We start from the raw sequence: 18,961 nt of genomic DNA on the forward strand, positions 1-18,961 counted from the left end.
TACCTACTTGTATATATACTGGCAAAAAAAGTAGATTTCAATAAATTATATCAGTAATTTTATTGGTGACACAAATAAAAATTCCATTGGAACGAATGGTCATTTTATTTCTGACATATTTTGGCTTGGATTTTTTTCCATATTGGGAAAAATAATCAAGTTGATCAAAAGGTAAACATCAGGAGAACGTTCTTTTCATACCACTTAAACCATGTGGTGAGCAAGAATGAATAAGGAAAATAACTGTGTAAAAAATATGCATTTTTTTCTACGAGGTAAGTGGTTTAGACAGAGTAGTTCAAAGGAATTAGCTGTGACATAAGTCAAATACCAGTACTGTTAGTACTTCCTATGAAAAAAAAAAAAAAAAAAAAGTACCACAAGCCTCATTTTCAAAATAAAATACCTTATTCTGTTAAAGATTCTATGAAGCATTCCGAAGTTCAAACTAATTGTCTCCTAATTGGGTACTTGTTTCAGGTAAGGGACTATGTGATCAACTTCTGAAACTTGATTAAGGACTGATCAAATCTATTTTACATCTGAAATTCAAGAGTTGGTTTAAATTCCCTCTTTTAAGGACATCTTTGAATTTTCAGTTAGTATTTCCCTGTTGAGCTCCATTAGTTTAACTTAATGCAATGTTAACTTGTTTTTACTGATAAAATATGTTTACCTACAAAAATATTTTCTAAAATATAAAATCAAATAGTAATGGAAATGAAATGTGTCACAGCTAGATAAACACAAATCTTGTGTCCTAATTATGTACCTGCATCTGTATAATGTTAATACTTCAATACTCTTTTGCTATCATTGTTTTAGATAATTATTTTCCATGGTTGTCACAACCAGAGACACTGGAATAAAATTAGTATTTCCCCTTACTTTTTTTTTTTTTTTTTTTTTTTTCAGTAAATGAACTAGTAGTGGTTGCCAAAAGTTGAGACAAGTTAATTCATCTTTATTGTCATGAGGAGTAAGGGAGAGGATGGCATTATGAAAGAAAAGACATTAGAAAAGCAAAACAAGAAAATTCTTACTGGGCAAGAAGAGAACTGTGTAGAAATGGATTGGAATGCGGAATCTATTTAACTTGTGTGTGTTTTGGGTCTTTCAAGGACAGGACCGAAGCGATTCAGTGATACCATTTAACTTTTCAATTAACAGAGGCAGTTGTTTAGCTGAGGAACCTTTACGCAGTACATCTAAACACAGACCTCCTTTGGCTGTACTGTAGAGGAGTGAGAATGAATGAGAATCTTTGGGAAGAAAATCACAGCTGAGTGTTTACATCAGCTTTTCAGCATCCATCAATCAGGAAATCTGTTAACATTACTATTAGAAAATTCAATCCAAATCATTTAGTTCTATTTCAAATACTTCCAGTTTTATGTCTCTTTTAGGATTCTGTCAAGAAAGCTGAAGGAAATACACTGAATATAGGCGTTAGATGTAGCTAAAGAGGAACTGGTTTTAAAGATGCATTTTAAAATGCACTTTGCCTTCTCTGTTTCTAATAGAGTGATGTGATAATTTAAGGGATGACCATTGATAGCCTTCTTCTGTAAGATGTGAAACCATCTTATACAGTACTTTAAGTTCTTCTAAAGTGTGTTTTTCTTGTCTTTTATTTGCTTATTAATTCTGTTCAGTATTTTCATGGCAAACCCACAATATTTTATTAGATCAACTTCTAAAACAAAATTTCTTTCAGATAATCAAACTTCACAGAAAACATTTTTCTCTACCTTTTTTTCATTATCTCTTATGGTTTTTAATGAAGCAATCTGAATTACATTCCCTAGTTTGAAAGTGAAATCCAACACCTTTAACTCATTGCATGGGAATGAATACCTTGCTGCAAATAGGACTAAGACTGTCTTAGGATGTTGTCTTAAATGATATGAAGTTACTGTAATATAGTCTAAAACATGGCACAGGCTTTACTTATTGTTCTCAGTATGGTAAGGGTGGTAACAAGAATAGCATTCTTTGGTTAAGGAAACCTGTGACAACCAATTTGTCTCTCCGTTTAGTTTTCTTTGGCCAAAACTGCATTATCCTGGTATAGTATTTTCTTCCTAATAATTGCCAGTTACTGGGGAAATAAACCAGCTAATTGCCATCTTAATTTCACTGATATATCATAATTTATTAACATAGTGAATTATCTAAGTAAATAGATAATAAGTTTGCTATCAAAATTACTTGGTCATACGGTGAAGTTAAATAAGAGGAAAGACCTGCTGCAGAGTGATCTGGCCCCAAGTGACAGTAGCCTTTGAAGACATAATCATCATCTCCTGTCAAGAATTAAGGATGACATTTTCATTTAATTTTCGTTGTTATTGTTGTTGTTATTTCATGAATACTTCTGAATATATTCACAAAGTTGCCCATAGAAGTGAATTTTTATATGTATAGTGTGATTGCTGAATAGCTATGTAGGTATATATAATTAGTGCTGGATTTACAGTAATTTCTTGCCTGCTATTTAAAAAAAAAAAAAAAAAATCAGTCAGAGCTACAAAATCAGCCTAAAAAACAAATCCTATCATTATCCTGCATGATCACATCTGTATAAATGTAGATTACCTCTGAAAGGTGACACTGTTTAAGGTTTAAAACCTTGCTATTTGAAGCTGTTAAACACTACAGTGGTATTTCAGTGTGGTGGATTGTTGTTTTTGTTGTTGTTGTTATTTTCTAAATTACTTCAACAAACAGCTAACACACAGTTGGCTTAAATATCTTCAAAATTAATATTACAATTAAACAGTCAATTTCAAAATGAAGTAGTCAATTTAGATCTCAAGTGGTTTGTATTTTAACATATCTGTGCTATATTTAACATCAGTTGTTTTCTTGGTGGTCAGTCAGTAAAGTAACAGATTAAATTCACGGCAGCCCTAAGGCTTCATGCTGTGTGATCAGGGTGCTTCTGCCGTCTTAATAAATCATCCTATAAGTGAGCTGATGTTGACCAAAGTCTTATCATGGGAGGTCTGCCATCCAACAGAGCATACAGAAACTTAGTCTGTCACTGTGTGCTTCTCTGTAGCTTACACAGTTTTGAAATTCTGTTTTGAGTGAAAAGAATTTGAATCTGATTCCATTCTTTAGGGTAGTTACTGTTATGTTAGAGAGTTTGATTTTTTTTAATGCCGGTTTTGCAGGATGCACAGATGCTCACAATTGCATATCGTGGTTACAAGGATATATAACTGTGTAAAATAATTTAATCTTCTGAAGTGTAAATTAAATACTTCCTTAAGTATGTAATTTCCTTGATAATATATGCACTTCTGCAGCTGTGAAAAATATTACTAGACAAATGCAAGAAATGGCTAATAGCTCTATGGCCATATTTAGTCTGTAGGTAAAGTATAAAAACTTTAAAATACATCTTGTTTGCTGGAGGGTCAGACACATAAATCAGCTCAAAATGTGTTTTCAAGGGAATCCCATAAAACATTCTAAATATGTATCTTTAATATCTATTTTAAAGCCAAAAATGTATGTTATGCAGTGTTCAGATTTATTTTTTTCATTCCGAAATGTAACATGAATTATGTAAGCATTTACTTACTTACAGATTTCTATTAGTAAGTTACTGACTTCTGTGGACAGAAGTACGCATGAAGGGGGTAGGGATTATAAAATGCTTTTACCATGACATGTAATTTTGCTTGTCAGTTTTCAACTACTGCAATTACTGGATTGAGATAATCCATCTTTTATCAGAAGTAATTAATATACATGCATAATTTATTTATAGTGAGACGTTTTCTAAATCCCAATAGTTCAAATTAATCTATTAGGGCATAGTGATATTAGATTTTGTCTCTCTTCATGAGTAGTCATGTTATGGATATGACACAAGATACACAGTGCTCCATTTTCTTGTATATTCTAAAAGAGCTGGTTTAAGTCAATCAGAATAAAATGTATTTATAGTCTCATGTCCTAGTTCCATCACATTTGAAATTAATTTACTTAGTGAATGGATACTAATGGAAGTTGTCAGGATTAAAAATCAAAACCGGGACTGTGCTCAGAATATGCTAGAATTTCCTGTTTGTGCTAGTCCTGAGTCTCTTCTTTGTGTTCATGATAGGGGGTCTTTAGTAAAAAGCAATGAGTAAGTTTTCAAATAAGTTACATCTGAGTTCAGTATGCAGCAGTACATCAGCCTCCTCAGCCTGAGGCCAGTCCAGATCATGACATAGTTATCTAAGCCAAAATAAAATAAAATCCCTGCTAAGCGGCTGGACAAGGAAAAGGGATTGCAAAAACCATTTACCTCTTCATCCAGGGTATTTTACATCGTGTAGGCTCTGAAGGCCTGAGGGGGTGCAGAATCCTAAGGATTGGCTGTAGCATCGGAAAGCCTTGATGTAGTTTTCAAGTTACATATATTTATGTCCTTAAAAAAAAAAAATAATAAAAATAATAATAATAATTAAAAAAAAAAATTCAACTATGAATAGCACCAATACAATTCAAGTCAAATGTTTGAAGTTAATCAGTATAACTTTTATCTCTTTTTGTCATTTCAATGTGAAAATAATGCATTCAAGGAAAAAAAGAAAGAAGAAATGGGGGTAGAGTAAAAATTTATCCCAGTCTTTGAGCCAAGCAACTACACATATTTATCCAGTCCACCATATAAAGCATATCAGGCAGTGGCATAACTACCAGACTTTTGGGGAGATGTCTCAAAACTGAAGCCTAAAAAAAACAGAGCAAGAGGTTTTTCTTTAGGAAAAAACCTCAGCAGTTCATTCAAGACCTGAAGTCAGCAGTAAAGACAGTAAGTTTGCACTGGTCTATGTCTGTTAATTGATGGTTTTCAAAATTAAATCCTACAATTTTTTATTGCTATTCTATGTAAAAAAATCTGATTTTTCTTTTTTTTCTTCAAATTAATGTTATTGTGAAGAATAGTTATTTTTTAATAATTTTATCTGTAACTCATGGAATGAAAACCATAAATCAGCATTTCTTAGCCAGTATGCGTGCCTGTACTGTCATGAAGACCTAAAGCACACTCTGTCCAAGAATGAATTTCTATGCTAACTGAATATAGACCTCTTAACTGATTGAATGAGGAGGGGGCAAAATGATGCCTAGTTACTGCACAGATATTTCTGATATCAGTCTAAAGTTTTGATTTGGAGTTCTTGACTTTGCTTTGCTTTGAATCCTCCTATGAAGAAGAAGATTCCGAAGGAATTAGTTTTTGTATGAACATAGTATTTTTCAAAAACGAAATTCTGTCACATTTCAATGTTGGGAGTGTCAATAAAGAGGTGATTTGCCCTTATGTTGAAATTCCTTCCTCTGAGTTCATTTCCCTTCAGAATGTCATTCTGAAGTAAAGGAAGAAACATGTTTCATAAGCATCCATTTAAAGTCTAAGTCACTCAGTCAGATAAAGTCATCGAAAGACATATGTTTTTATGTTTTCCAGTGTGCAGGCCTTTCTGGACAATAAGCATGAACAGAAAAATCACATGAGAAAATAATTGTTACAATCTTACTTAAAAATGTGATTCCTAAAAAATGTATATATATATATTTAATACATCTCAGTGTTACCATACACTTTTTAAGACCTTTCCTTTATGGAATTACATAAGCATTTTGTACATTTTTACAGCTGCAGTGAGAATTAAAGTTTCTGTGTAATTGAAAGGCAGGCATCTGCTTGTACTGATAGATGATAACTTGTTTGTGATTGAATGGGGGCATCCAATTTTATAGTAGTATTTGCATATTCTTTGCATCATTTTGATCTACTTTTTAAATGTATACACACAGGTAAGATGTGCTAGCAACAGTGAAGATACAGAATTTATCTTTCTGAACGTTATCTGATATAATCTCTCACAGTTGGCTTAGCAAAAAGTATATAAATACTTATGCACATAAACATATGTTCTTGAAAGTGATGTTATTGATCTCTGACAGCACTTGATCAGGCTTTTGCATTTTTAATTGTGTCTAATATATTGGTTCTAACTATGGTGCTAACTATAGCTTCATATTTTTGTATTTTTGCATCTACATTTATTCCTTGGAGATGACTTTTTGCATTCTTTTTGCACTCTCATCTTATCTTACAGCTGATTGTAAAGAATACTTTCTCAAGCATTAGTTCACATCAGGAGGAAGCATGTGTTTCATTGTTTTTTCCTTAACTTTTCTTCAGGATGCTGAAGGAGTAGTGTCATGGTACAGTAGTTAGCTGCTGCACTCCTCCTACATATTCTGTTGTATGAAATTATTAACATAAAGCAATAGCACGTTCAACTTGCTATTAGTTTGAGTGTCTATAGTGACACCAAAAACAGAACAGTTGTCGAGTTGTCAACTGCAGTTATAAGTGCAAAACAGGTGGGGTTTTTGGGGCTGTAGACTCTTGCAGTGATATTGGGATCATTCTGTTTGCAGGAGGAAAGGAAATAAATATACTGGGATAGGTAAAATATAGATAGGTGGGTAGACAAACAGACAGGTACGGCATCCTCCAATGTTTGTTATCTGTGACAGTATTAGATGATACTGTTGTAAAAGTTGGGAATAATAATTTCAGATACTTGTTTTGTGGGGAAATTTGTAGGCAAAACTGCATTACTCATGTAGGTTTGATTTTATTTATTTGTTTTGTGTATTGGTCTTCTCCGTGAGGGGGAATTCGTGGAGGTATTTCTTAACTTTGTGTTTTACCTTGTAGAACTTAGCTGTTTATTACATGTATGTATGTAAAGTCACATTTATGAACATATTCTCTCTCTTAATTAAAAATATGCAATTACAGGGAAGAAAATTCAGCTTATTCTATGGATAACAATGATAGCAATAAACACATATTCTACAGAAATACTGACAGAAAATACCACCATTTTCTCCATCATTAATTTGTATTATATATTATTTTCAAAATATATATATTTCAATATTTTCAGGTATTTTCAAATAGTTATCTAATGTATTTTTGCCACTTTGTTCATTGTGTATTCAGAAAATTCTTCAAACATTATAAAACTTCAGTGTTCTTATTTTGTCTTAGTTTTAATTTTTGTAAATTCTTAACTAATTTTGCTTCTCATTCATCATTTTTCCATTAGAAGTGGCATATATATTTAATGAATTGGTATTATTTCTAAAAGCTGTGGGTCACAGCTCCCACCATCTCCTTCTTTTTGGTTTTACTTCTTACAGTGCTAGTATGTTATTCAGTTTCATGTGTACATTTCTGGTAAAGATGCTTGCCCAGAATGTAGGGAAGGACTGTGCTCATTGTGTCTTTGTGATAATTCTAGCACACTGTGGAAGAAACAAAACAAAAATATCTTTCTTTGCTGATTAAAATGATCAATTTTGTGAATGCCTATTCTCCATTCCTTTGTGCAAGATGCCTTAAGCTCTGTCATCCTACTATCAATGAAGTCAAGAAAGAAATTCCTGCAGTGTCTTGAAAAACCCACTTCTGCAGTTTTAGCACATTTCAGACTCATTTATTTATTCAGAGACTAATTCATTTGGATTGCTTCTGTTTAGAATTAAAGTATGAAATAGTATTGCGAAATATGGGGATGGGTTCTGGTGGACTTCTTTCACAATGTAATTCATCCATATATTTATTTGGTTGTAGAAACTTACAGCTTAACTTTTAATATAAATAAATAAAGTATTCTTATTAAGTATAATAAAATTGTGGCTCTGTGCAGCTCACAAGAATTGATGGGCATTAAATATTACACATACTTTGAGGGATGAGTAAACCATATAGATCATACCAATTTCAGCCCTGCCTTCAAATTTTAGTAAATTTTGCCTGGAAGAGTACTCTTCTATCACTCATTTGTAGCAAATGGGTGGATATTTTGGCATTACTGTAACTAATTAGGCACGTAAGTGCCTACTAAGTGATCACACATCAAATTTCTATTTCATTTTTGTCTGATTTCAGGGTTTTTTTTTTTTTTTTTTTTTTTTTTTTTTTTTTTTTTTTTTAGAGTAAGAAAGCACAGATTCTATTTTATGTAAACAGTTATTATGTGTATACTCTATATATACATAGTTATTTGACTAAATTCAGGTTAGAAAAGGAGAATAATAAAGTGTCAGAATTTAACTATCTTGTGTGTGTCATTTCATGTGTTCCTGTAACCTTATTTCGAGTGAACAAACTCATACCCCTCACTTGAATATCAATCATCTGTCTTCTCTATTGAATAGGGAAAAGCTGTTTTTATTTATTTATTTATTTATTTAGTGAAGATGTAGTTCTTCATAGTATGTAGAAGTGTCTCAGCACAGTCTTGAGGAATGGAAATATACTGTTGCATGGCTCAGTGGCTTATTGAGGATCTCCCATTATCTAATCAACACAGAGAGATTTTTTCTTTGGGTTAACTGGGGTAAACTTATTTTTGCAGAGCGTGATTCATGAAACATATGGGGAGGGGAATGGACCAATTTTTTAAACAATTTATTTTATATAATAAAAATTATAGTAGTGATATGATGGCAGTAAGAGTTTTCAGTGTTAGCAGATGTCCTGAGAAAGTCATTTTTGTTAAAAGAGTATAAACAAAGCAATTAAATTTGCATAGGAAATACAGCAGAATAATACAAATCTAGACATAACGTCATGCATTTTATTTGTAATATGCATACAGCTACTCAAATGTGTGTATGCATATTTTAAGACTTTTTAAAGAAAACTGAAGAACCAAATGGCTAAGACAAATAATGGAGGGGAGAAATCATGAAAAGATGGATATGGAAAATAGATCAATTAAAATGAGACACCTTGCTGAGGTACTGTGTCGGAAATAGTGTTTGGTTTTGTTTTCCTTTACTATTGATGCTGTTCTCTCCAGAACCACAGATGCATTGTCATTCACAGATAGTGCTCCAAAATCTGGAGCAACTAAGTAATGAGATTTTTGAATATTAACCAACAATTGCTTGTAACATTTATTTGAGGTCTTCAGTAAGTAGTTTGTGTTTTTTGAGAAGGCAATGACCAAGCTCAGTGAATTTGTGCTGCCACACTAAGAATCCAGTGTGCTGTGTTAAAATAAGCAAATAGTGTCCTATGCTTATCAAATAAAAGTTTATATATATGTGTATATATATATATATATATGTGAGTGTGTGTGTGTGTGTGTGTATATATATATGTATATATATTTCTAAATGACGTACAGGTGAACATCTATACATCTATTTGGAGTTCAGTTAAATGAAGTGTCAAGCACACTTTTCGGTTTGTTGTTGTTGTTGTTTTTGTTTTGTTTTGTTTTTTAATGGTCTACAAACACATCAAATCAGAAATACGGAGAATTTAATGTGTTACCTTTTTGTCACCTAATATGTCAATATCTTTCCAAGACTTACAGATCAACACTCTGTTTTGACACAAAATACTCAGGGCTCTCTTGCACTTGGTGTATGCATGTGCTTTCAGAATAGCATGTCTAGTTCATATTTGTCCAAATTACCATCAATACACCTCTTTAGAGGCTGAAGAAATGTATTGCTGGGAGTTCCTCTGTGAATTTTATCCATTAAAGATTCAAATAATGATATTCCAAATTATACTTCTGAGGTTTAGGAGAGAGATTTTAGTATGTTACTGTAAGTACGAGTTGACCTAGTTGTTTTATGTTGCATGTAACCTAAGAAATTGTATCTGTAAGGCAAGTCGTTATTTTATTTGACACCTTGAAATGTCAGTATTTTGGGCTTTGCATGCATGGAATTTCTATAAAGAAGGAGACATTCTTAGAGATTTAACAGTTTTAAGATCAAATTGTTTGCACTAAAATCCCAGTAAATTCATAATCTCAAAGTACTTTTGCATTTCCTATCTTCATTTCATTGGAAAAAGAGAAGAAAAGTTTGTACACTTCCCCATGGGTCAATTTTAGTGTCTGCCATTTCAGTCAAATTAGTGTGGAACGTGAGTGATCTGCGTAAAATAACTCAAATATTTCCTGCTTTTGGCCTTCTAAAAAAAAAATTAATTGGTTCTAGGAACTGGAAATTGCAATGAAGTATAGATTTGTGTAGAGGTGAGAAACTAAAGGAAACATTCTCTTGTATATCTGTACTAGCAAACAGTTCGCGAAGATACAACTTTTGTGATGACTGAAAGTATGACTGTGGAAACCACTTATGTGCCTTCTACATACCTGGCAGAGATCCTTCAGCTTCTGCAAGCCTTGTCTGAAGTAGAAGAACGCCTTAATTCTCCTGTTCTGCAGGCTAAGGACTGTGAGGATCTCTTGAAACAAGAAGAATGTCTCAAGGTAAGATGGAATGCTTTCTTTATAATATTATGTTTCATGGTTTTGGGGCTGCTTTTTATTGGCAGCCTGTGTTCACTCTCACACATTTTTGTAAGTACTCAACCCCTCTGTGATTTGTGCGTATATGGATCTTCAGATATGAACACACACTGCTATGAAATGTAAGAGCACTGATGGTTTCATATCTTTTTATCTGTATCACCCAGATTCGTAAGAAAAGCAAAAGCATTAAGGTATCTGCACAGCATAACCCTGAATGGAGCAGTGGGAGAAAGAATGGAGAGAGGCAGTTCTGTATTTACAATTGCAGAGTCCTGGTTAAAGTTTGCTTTGTGTGTTTTTATTTTGAATGAATTAGTAAGTACTTAAAGCCTCTCCTCACATGATCTTGGACAGCATTATTTTAGTGTGACAGATTAAAAAGAAATTAACAAAAAAAAAAAAAAAAATCAAGTAGCTGTTCCATTGCATATTGGACTATGAAAGCTTTAAGTCTGATTGGAGATATATCCTATGCAACTGTTGTAGTTTAGTTTACTATACAAAAAATGCTGTCCAATAGGTAGCTAATATAGTTACGAGAAGTCTAATTCAGAACTGCTAATGTAGCTTTAAATATTATGGTCCAGTTTCTTTATTGCTTATAAGGGTGAAATTCCTTGAAATTGGAGGATTTTTTCAATACAGAATGACTTAGTAAGAGAACAAGATTAAAGTTGTAAGGCTAAGTAGCTGAATGAGTTATCTGCTTCTGCAGAATAGTGTTTGTGAGTAAACCTTTGTAAAAAATTATGCTTAACTATTGTATATAATACAGCAATTTCAAATTGCCATCAACGCATAAAGACCACATTTCCATTATTTTTGTGATCATTTGGGGAAAGAAAGTTTTTAACCAAAAGAAACTTGAGCCCTAAGAAGCTAAAATCTGTCTGCAGTCATTCAGGTGAAATAAGTTTTGTGGGAGAATCGAAATAAGGGCTCTGGCAAGGAGATCTGAAGTGCCCTCAAGAAGCCCATTTGTAGTTCTTGCATAGATACTTTTATGTATACATGTACGGCATCTGTGTTTGTGTATATATATGTATAAATATGCAGACACAGATATGCTTATTAGCTCTTAAAAATTAATGTTTTACATTTCCTACGAGTATAGTTTGTCCAGGGAAGCACAAGACTAAAGTATTGGAACAAGAGAATAACTGACAATAAGTCTGTGTGAAGAAACAGCAGATTACTCCTTTTTTCCTCTTGTGATTTAGTATTAGTAGGTCAAAGGGATTCTCAGTATCGATTGTACTAAGGTAATTTCTAGATCGTGGAATGTGCCAATGTTATTGTCATTCTTCATTCTAAACAATCACTCTTGGCAGAATGACTCTTATGCACAGAAAAAAAAAAAAAAGAAAAAAAAAAAAAGGCATAGACCATGTAAATCATAGTTAATGAACTAACAGTTTGTCCATGTCTGTAAACTCGTTATGCTCATTACTAGATGGGCTGGAAATACAGTGACCTAGATCAAGTAGTTTACTGGCAGTTGACTTCCTATTGACATTTGGACCATCTTTATCTGATTTACATTCATAACTAATCTGTTCTTCACCCACGTATGTTTGCTGCTATTAGAGTTGACACCGACTTTAATAATATTGATTACTGAGGTTAGAAGTAAGCATTGCCATAGGTTTAATTTAACTGAGCTATTAAATTGTTACGAGATGCATTTGTGGGCACATTTCCATCTTCCAAATGAATCTCTCAAAAGAGGTAAATGGATCTTACACATTTGTGGGTTTTTGGAAGGGTATAGTTTTGATCTGAGCCTGCTTAATGAATATTTATTTCCAAGTAAAAGCATTCATCATTGTCATTATCCTGCCGTAAAAATAGAAAAGTAGTGCATAAATTGTTCAGCAGCTGGTTGGGAAAGGTTTGAAATTAAATTGTGGTTGATTTTTATCCCTGGCAGATTTGCATGAATCAAATTACAAAGCTGTCATGAATAGCTCTGTGTTTTAAAACCGAGTTTGTAAGGTTTCTTTTTTACTCCCATTCATAAATGATCCATTTCAGTTAATCCTTAGAAGGAAAAATAAGTTTATTTACAAAAATATTTCAGTGTTAACCACTTTGAATGTTTTTCTCCAAAGTAAATGTGTGTATTAAGACTTAAATCTGATTGCTTGAAATCAATCTAGTTAATCCTATGATCCAGTATGATAAATATCAAATAGAAATGAAAAACATGCTTTTATTAATTGCAAAGATAGTTCTAATAGTCACTTTTTTATATCAAGGGATGTAAAATTAAAAAAAAAAAAAAAAAGGAATATGTGTATGTGGTTCCAAAAGTTATATTACTTCTAATATTTAGTAAATTGTTGTTGTTGTTATTATTATTATTATTTGGCACATTTAGTAAGCCCACACACACCAGCTTCTAGGAACATTCTCTTTACTGAAAGTTTGAATAAGTGGTAGGAACAGAGAAACCAGGTCTTTCTATCTCATAAAATCAGGGATTGCAGTATTTCTATTACCCTATTAAAAGTTCTGTTATGTATGTCCTAATACATACTTGTTCACCACTGAATATACACTATTTTAAAAATAGTTTGAATATTACTGTTCTGTCAAAGATGGAGCTCCACCTGGTCATGTGGGAAATCTCAGTTCATAGATTGAAGGATTAAAAAATTGAACATAATGAGATACTCTCAATAGGGCAAATTTTGTTACAAGCAGAAACATTATGGTACTTTTGCCCACTATTGGTGGTGACTTGTTTCATTTCACTTCAGATGCTAAATTTATTGTTTTACAATACAACTGTAACAGAAACGCTAAGTCAGGGCCTGAACCAGTGATTTAGCACCTGGTGGGAAGGCAGGGCCAACCCAGGGGAGCTCAGCTGCATACAGTGCACCTGAGTAACCAGAAGGGGTGGAGCCAGGATCCACCCCCTCACAGACCTCATTTAAGGGTTGGCAGTGGAGGCAAAGGTATCTTAGTGGAGGTACCTGAGGCCTTCTGAAGGTAGGTAGCTTCTTTTCTTTATTTCTGTGTCTGTGGCAGTTGCGTTTGAGCAAGTTCTCATTTGCTGCAGCCTGAGGCCTTGCTGCTCTGCTGTCACTGCTGTGCTTTCCATCATGGTACAGCAAGTTTCTGGAATTTCCTCCTTGTTCTGCGTTTGTAATCTCTGAGTTCCCTATGTAGCTTTTGTTGTAATTACAATGGCTTTAATTGTGTGACCATGTGCAAGGATACTTTCATATCCTTGTAGTTCAAAGAGTTCAGCTAATCATTGCTGGCACTAGAATTTTCCAAATGCTTCTTGAAAGTAAAATTTTTAACTTTGCATATATTGAAATTAATCTTGTTTTAGAAAGCCAAGTTATATTGCTCCTATTGCACAAGAGGTTCCCTATGTGCTGGTTATCTCATGTCAGCTATGTATCTTGTTGAAACTCTGGATTATTTAGTATGATATGCACATTCTGAAATAAAATAACTTATCGACTCGAGAGTTAAACGTATTTCTGCTTATGAAAACGTAGCAGGAGTGAGTGGGTAACATGACACTGCCTATTAGGATTTAAGTCATTGTATTAGTGTTTATAGTTGTGTGTGAGGAAGTCTTTAGTAGATTTTTGTGTTAAGAATTGGTGTTATAGTCGCAGTGTACTCATGTCTGCTCACTGAAAAATTACATGAACTGTGAAATCAAAACTCTTATTTTCTGAGGCTACTTACTCTACATAGTTAATGCTGCAAATTTGCAGTAAAGCTCATATTAATCAGGCTGTTGTGGTTTTTTTTTTTTGTTTGTTTGTTTCTTTTTAAATCCTAATTTTAGTGGGACCACTATAAAATATGATTCTACGTTTAGCTATAGTATTCTTCAACTATATAACAGTTTTAATATGGAAAGACATCTGGTTCTTTGGGAAAGAGGATTCTTATGTATGTAACTCTTTGCATGATCTTTGTAATAGTTCTGGTTCATTCTTTTATGCATTTCCAGGCAACTCTTTACTTAGACTTAAAAAATGAGTTGTTTGTTGCTCTACTTCCTTAAATATAGATATTCTAATGCTGATATTTATATATATAAATTCCTATTCTTCTACCTTTGTGTGGTAGTTATTACCCTTCATCTACTGAGAGGGAACTTCTTTTGTGCAGAGACTTCTAAAGTGGCTTATTTGGGATTTATGGAGTATTTACTCTAAGCATTACACTTCAGTGATTATGACATCCAGAATACCGCCATAATCTTCTTTCAATATATTCTATTAAAGCAATAATACCCATATCAGATATTGTAAGTTGTAGCGTATAGAGATTTTAAAATTAAAAGTAATTCCTGGAATTTTTCTAGTTAATCTTGATTACTAACAACTGTTCTGTTAATGGTTCTCGTGTTAGTACAAAAATACGATGAATTATAGGAAGCCTACTACTTGTACGATTTGCAAACATAATATTTACCTGTCAAATAAAGGCAAATTCTGAGTTGTGAAAACGAACTGAATTTCAAGTCCCTATCGCTCAGATTTCTGTTTTTGAGAGCAATGAGATGGATCATTCCCCAAAGGCTACTGTCACTCTAGCTGCTAATGATTTTCTATATAATCATTTTTTTTCTTAAAAATTAAAGCCTTGTGCATTTCTGTTAAACATGTTACAGAGTCTGCCAAGGCATTTGTGATAGCTAACTGCTTGGAGCTATTCTCTTGAAAATGAACTATGGATGGAGTACATGTATGAAATGCTTATGTTTGTACAGACACAAATGCACATTATCTCATTTCTTTTCTTCGATCCTATGCCATTCAGTTGTGGATTTCTTCTATAGAAGGTCAACTGTACTACCTTTATTTCTCTGTAACAGCTCTGCTCTAAACAATAGCTAAGATCTGCCTTATAAATTACATGCCACTCCATTGGCATCTCATTGTGAACATTTTGAGATTTACCACTTACAATTCTGAAGTGTATAAATGCTGTTTCAGTTGTATATATTTCAGTAAATGGATTTATTCCATTCTGGGAAACATGGATTGTGAAAACAAACAGGAAAACCGACACAGCATTGCTTTACATGTTTAACCAAAAAGTATTGCTAGATATACTGTTATTAAGCATAATTTCCTATGGCCATGAAATTTGCACGCTTGCATTTGTGTTGTTTATGCTTAGTACTATCACAATGAAATCAATGCCTGATTTTAAGATTTCTCTGCCAAGTCATTGTTTTCATAATTTTTAATAAAGCTTAGCACCTCAGTTTGCTAAGGTTTCCCATAGATTCCCAGCAATGAGCATATTATACATACACAGTACAATTACAGAACCTCAGTATTCTCCACAGGCCGTTTTTGCTGGTGTTTGCTCCAAGGTATGGTTTCTGAGCTGTGTAATAGAGGGAAGTGAAAAGTCAGGTCATGTAAATATTCCAAAACTTCGCCACATCTTCAGTAAATGGGATCTTAAAGGTGTTTTATTATTATTATTATTATTATTATTATTTCTATTTGTTTGGTTTTGTTTTGTTTTTTTGCGAAATGCTTACTTAGAACATTGTAAATATATAAATATATGTGAATTATCTATAAATTTGAAGTGTGAAACATGTATATATAGTTTTATATGTAACTAGATTTATACATAAGCAATGTTCTAAACATATAAATATATGGGTGTATATAGAAATTATAGGGGGGGGTGTGTGTATATATGTAAATACTGAAGTGTGTGCAGTGAAATAGATTTCTTGGTCCATGACTTAATTCCTGTACCAGAAATTTAAGTAACGCTTACAATGTTACAATCTGTGATTGATATCCTCTTTATGATAGGAGATATAAGGACCTCTTGAAAGTATTTTAATTGTAAGTTTCTAGCTGTAAAAACATTAAAAAGAGAAACAAATTGGCCTATTACAAAATTGACCATTTTTCCTCTGTGACAATAATATGCTCTGGACTCCAGCTTGTATAGTTCAGGATGTTCCAGTCAGCAAGAGATTGCAGGATCAAACCTCTATTTTAACTCTATTTTACTGTATTAATGTATAAATGGGTTGCTTGTCCTTCAGAGTAGGTGAGCAAAAGAACATTGAGCTAGTTAAATATACATGTTGTCTATTATGAGGACTGTAGTACTGTAAAAACATTACAGCTGAACAAGTTAGTTGTTTGAGAGGAGAAACGTGCCTTAAATACCAGTACTTATTTCTCTGGTTTTAGTATTCATAATGTGAGTCTGAAAGGCAAGCTTATGTACCTCGTGGTTTTCAACTGATCCAAAATACATTTGTGTCTTCTTCCTGGTAAAGAAGAAAATGAGAGCAGTGCTAAACTGTGCGTGTTTGGATGGTAGACTGAAATGTATCATGAACTCCTTGGTTTAAGGGTTTAATTAGCTTGTAAATGCAGATTTACAAGGAGAAAGTCCCTGCTAATGACTTTTTGTTGCTTTTAAAGATTTCTTTAGTGAAGTCAGCATGCAGTTTATGATATTTTTGCTCAGCACTGGGTTTTCCAGCAAATTTGGTCATTCAAATGCTTCTGAAGGATTTAACTTAAACTCAACCCTGCCTCCTTCGTATATGGTATATTTACATATTGCTTTTTAGAAAAAAATAAGAGAATCTGCATAATTCAGTGATGAGCCTGAATGCATTAGTAGTTGCATAATTAGTGGCTATTGACTAAGGGTGAATATTTAAATTCATTCACATGTTTTCAATATTTCAAGGCCTGGAGTAAATCTGTTTTTTTTCTTTATTTTTTTTTATAGACTGCAGTTAGGCAAAGATACTATTAACTACTTTGTATTTCTCTAAAACACAAAGAACTGAGCATTTCTAGGCATAAAGGGCAAGCGAAGAAAGACAGGTGCTGAGTTGTCAGTGTCCCAAAAAGGACTGATATCCAATGAGCATCTTTCTCATCCTGTAAATTTAGTATCTATGTAATATGTGCTCAGGCTGTTATAAGAGAGGACCCTAAATGTCAAATAATGGAAGAACTTTCTCAAACATGACCCTATAAGGTGGCACCTTGTTCTGTTTTCTGTAAGAATAAATGGGGTTAGAACAGTTGTTTCCTTGGCATAGGGGAATTAATGACTAACTAAATAAACAGAGCTTTGCTTCCCCTACAGCCATTACCTTTCTCATCTGTAGTTAATTATGTCTTCAAAGAAAGAATGGGTATTCAGTCATTATTACCTGGTTGTATTCTAAAACGTTATCACTATCTAGGCTGTTGTTTAACTTATTTTTTTCCTGTTTGTCTTTTGCTTATGGACAGTGTTTTTTTTTACAGCTGATATCTTGTTTTTCTTTTAAAAAATCTTGGTGTTACAGAACATTAAAGATCGCCTGGGGAGACTCCAGGGTCATATAGACATTATTCACAGCAAGAAGACACCGGCTTTGCAGAGCGCTACACCAAGGGAAACAGCAAATATACAAGAAAAGCTGACTCAGCTTAATTCCCAGTGGGAGAAAGTTAACAAGATGTACCGGGACCGACAGGCGTAAGTAAACTTTAAAAGTTCTTATTTCTGAAGACATCTGTTGGCATTTGGTTTATTGTTGGTGATACTCTTCCTTATGCAGAAATGTCTTTTAAAGCTGTAAACTATACTTTCTTCTAACTAAGCATAGAAAATTTTTAGGAAATTGCAATTTAAGTATTTTTGTAAAATTGTTGACCAACTGTCACTTGGTATCGGTCCAAAACCTGGGATGGTATTGCATTTGTGTTTGTGTCACTACAAATATTGTACCTTTATCTGTTATACCTATACCCAGCACAACTACTATAGAAATATTAACCTGTGATGGATTTAACTGAGTAAAATCCCTTCTAATTGTAGGGCATTTACTAGTTGTAGGAGCAATTCTAACTGTATGCCTAAGGTACATGGTTAATATTGTTAGCAGCTCTAAATGCAGCGTCATTTTTCAAGTCTCTTTGTATATTAGTCATTATACAGTAAGGCAAGGCAATGAGGGAAAAAATATAGAAGGGTGTTAAAAGGATAATAAATAAAACTATCTCCTACACGTGGTACTTACTACTTTATTTATCTTAGTATGTTGTTTAATAGTTAACAAATAAGTTTAGCTTAAATAAAAATCAATGTTTGAAATATTTATTGAATTACCACAGAAAAGTCCTTGACAATTCTGAGAATGTAAACTATTAATCTGATACTGAAAATGCTTCTTGTGTATGTAAGAATATGTAGGAATTTCACAAGGTTAGCACTTCAGACATACTTCCAAGTAACTTGCTATTTAAAAAAAAAAAAAAAAAAAAAAAAAAAAAAAAAAGAAGAGAGAAAACATTTGACATGCTACTCTGGAAGAGAGTGACTTGAAATTTAGTAGAATATCAACTTTAATTATGGTATTGATAATTATTGCACAGTACGGTAGGTAAGGATATGAATCCAACCCTGTAAGCGATGACCAGAAGAAATAAAAATACTTCATGTAGACTAAGACTGTGCTGATCTTGTCTTACAGTCCAAACCTTGATAACCTTTTTAAACAAAGGACACATGAGTATTGGTCTACAGCTGTCACTGCAAATCTGTAGAGGCATGAT

General features: G+C 33.1%; 1 protein-coding gene across 12 annotated transcripts in view; it reads left to right on the forward strand.

The window, feature by feature from the left end:
* The window catches only part of DMD (dystrophin), a 1,153,352-nt gene that overhangs the window by 562,474 nt on the left and 571,917 nt on the right, over positions 1 to 18,961 (forward strand). For all 12 annotated transcript variants that reach the window (XM_090124095.1, XM_090124041.1, XM_031599265.2 and 9 more), the window contains 2 exons: positions 10,137 to 10,331; positions 17,710 to 17,882. In XM_090124095.1, coding sequence (XP_089980221.1) covers positions 10,137 to 10,331; positions 17,710 to 17,882 — 368 coding nt within the window. The remainder of the gene's footprint in view (positions 1 to 10,136; positions 10,332 to 17,709; positions 17,883 to 18,961) is intronic.

Source organism: Phasianus colchicus, chromosome 1 (genome assembly GCF_987193195.1).
Source record: "Phasianus colchicus chromosome 1, bPhaCol1.hap1.1, whole genome shotgun sequence".
Classification (NCBI taxonomy): Eukaryota; Metazoa; Chordata; class Aves; order Galliformes; family Phasianidae; genus Phasianus; species Phasianus colchicus.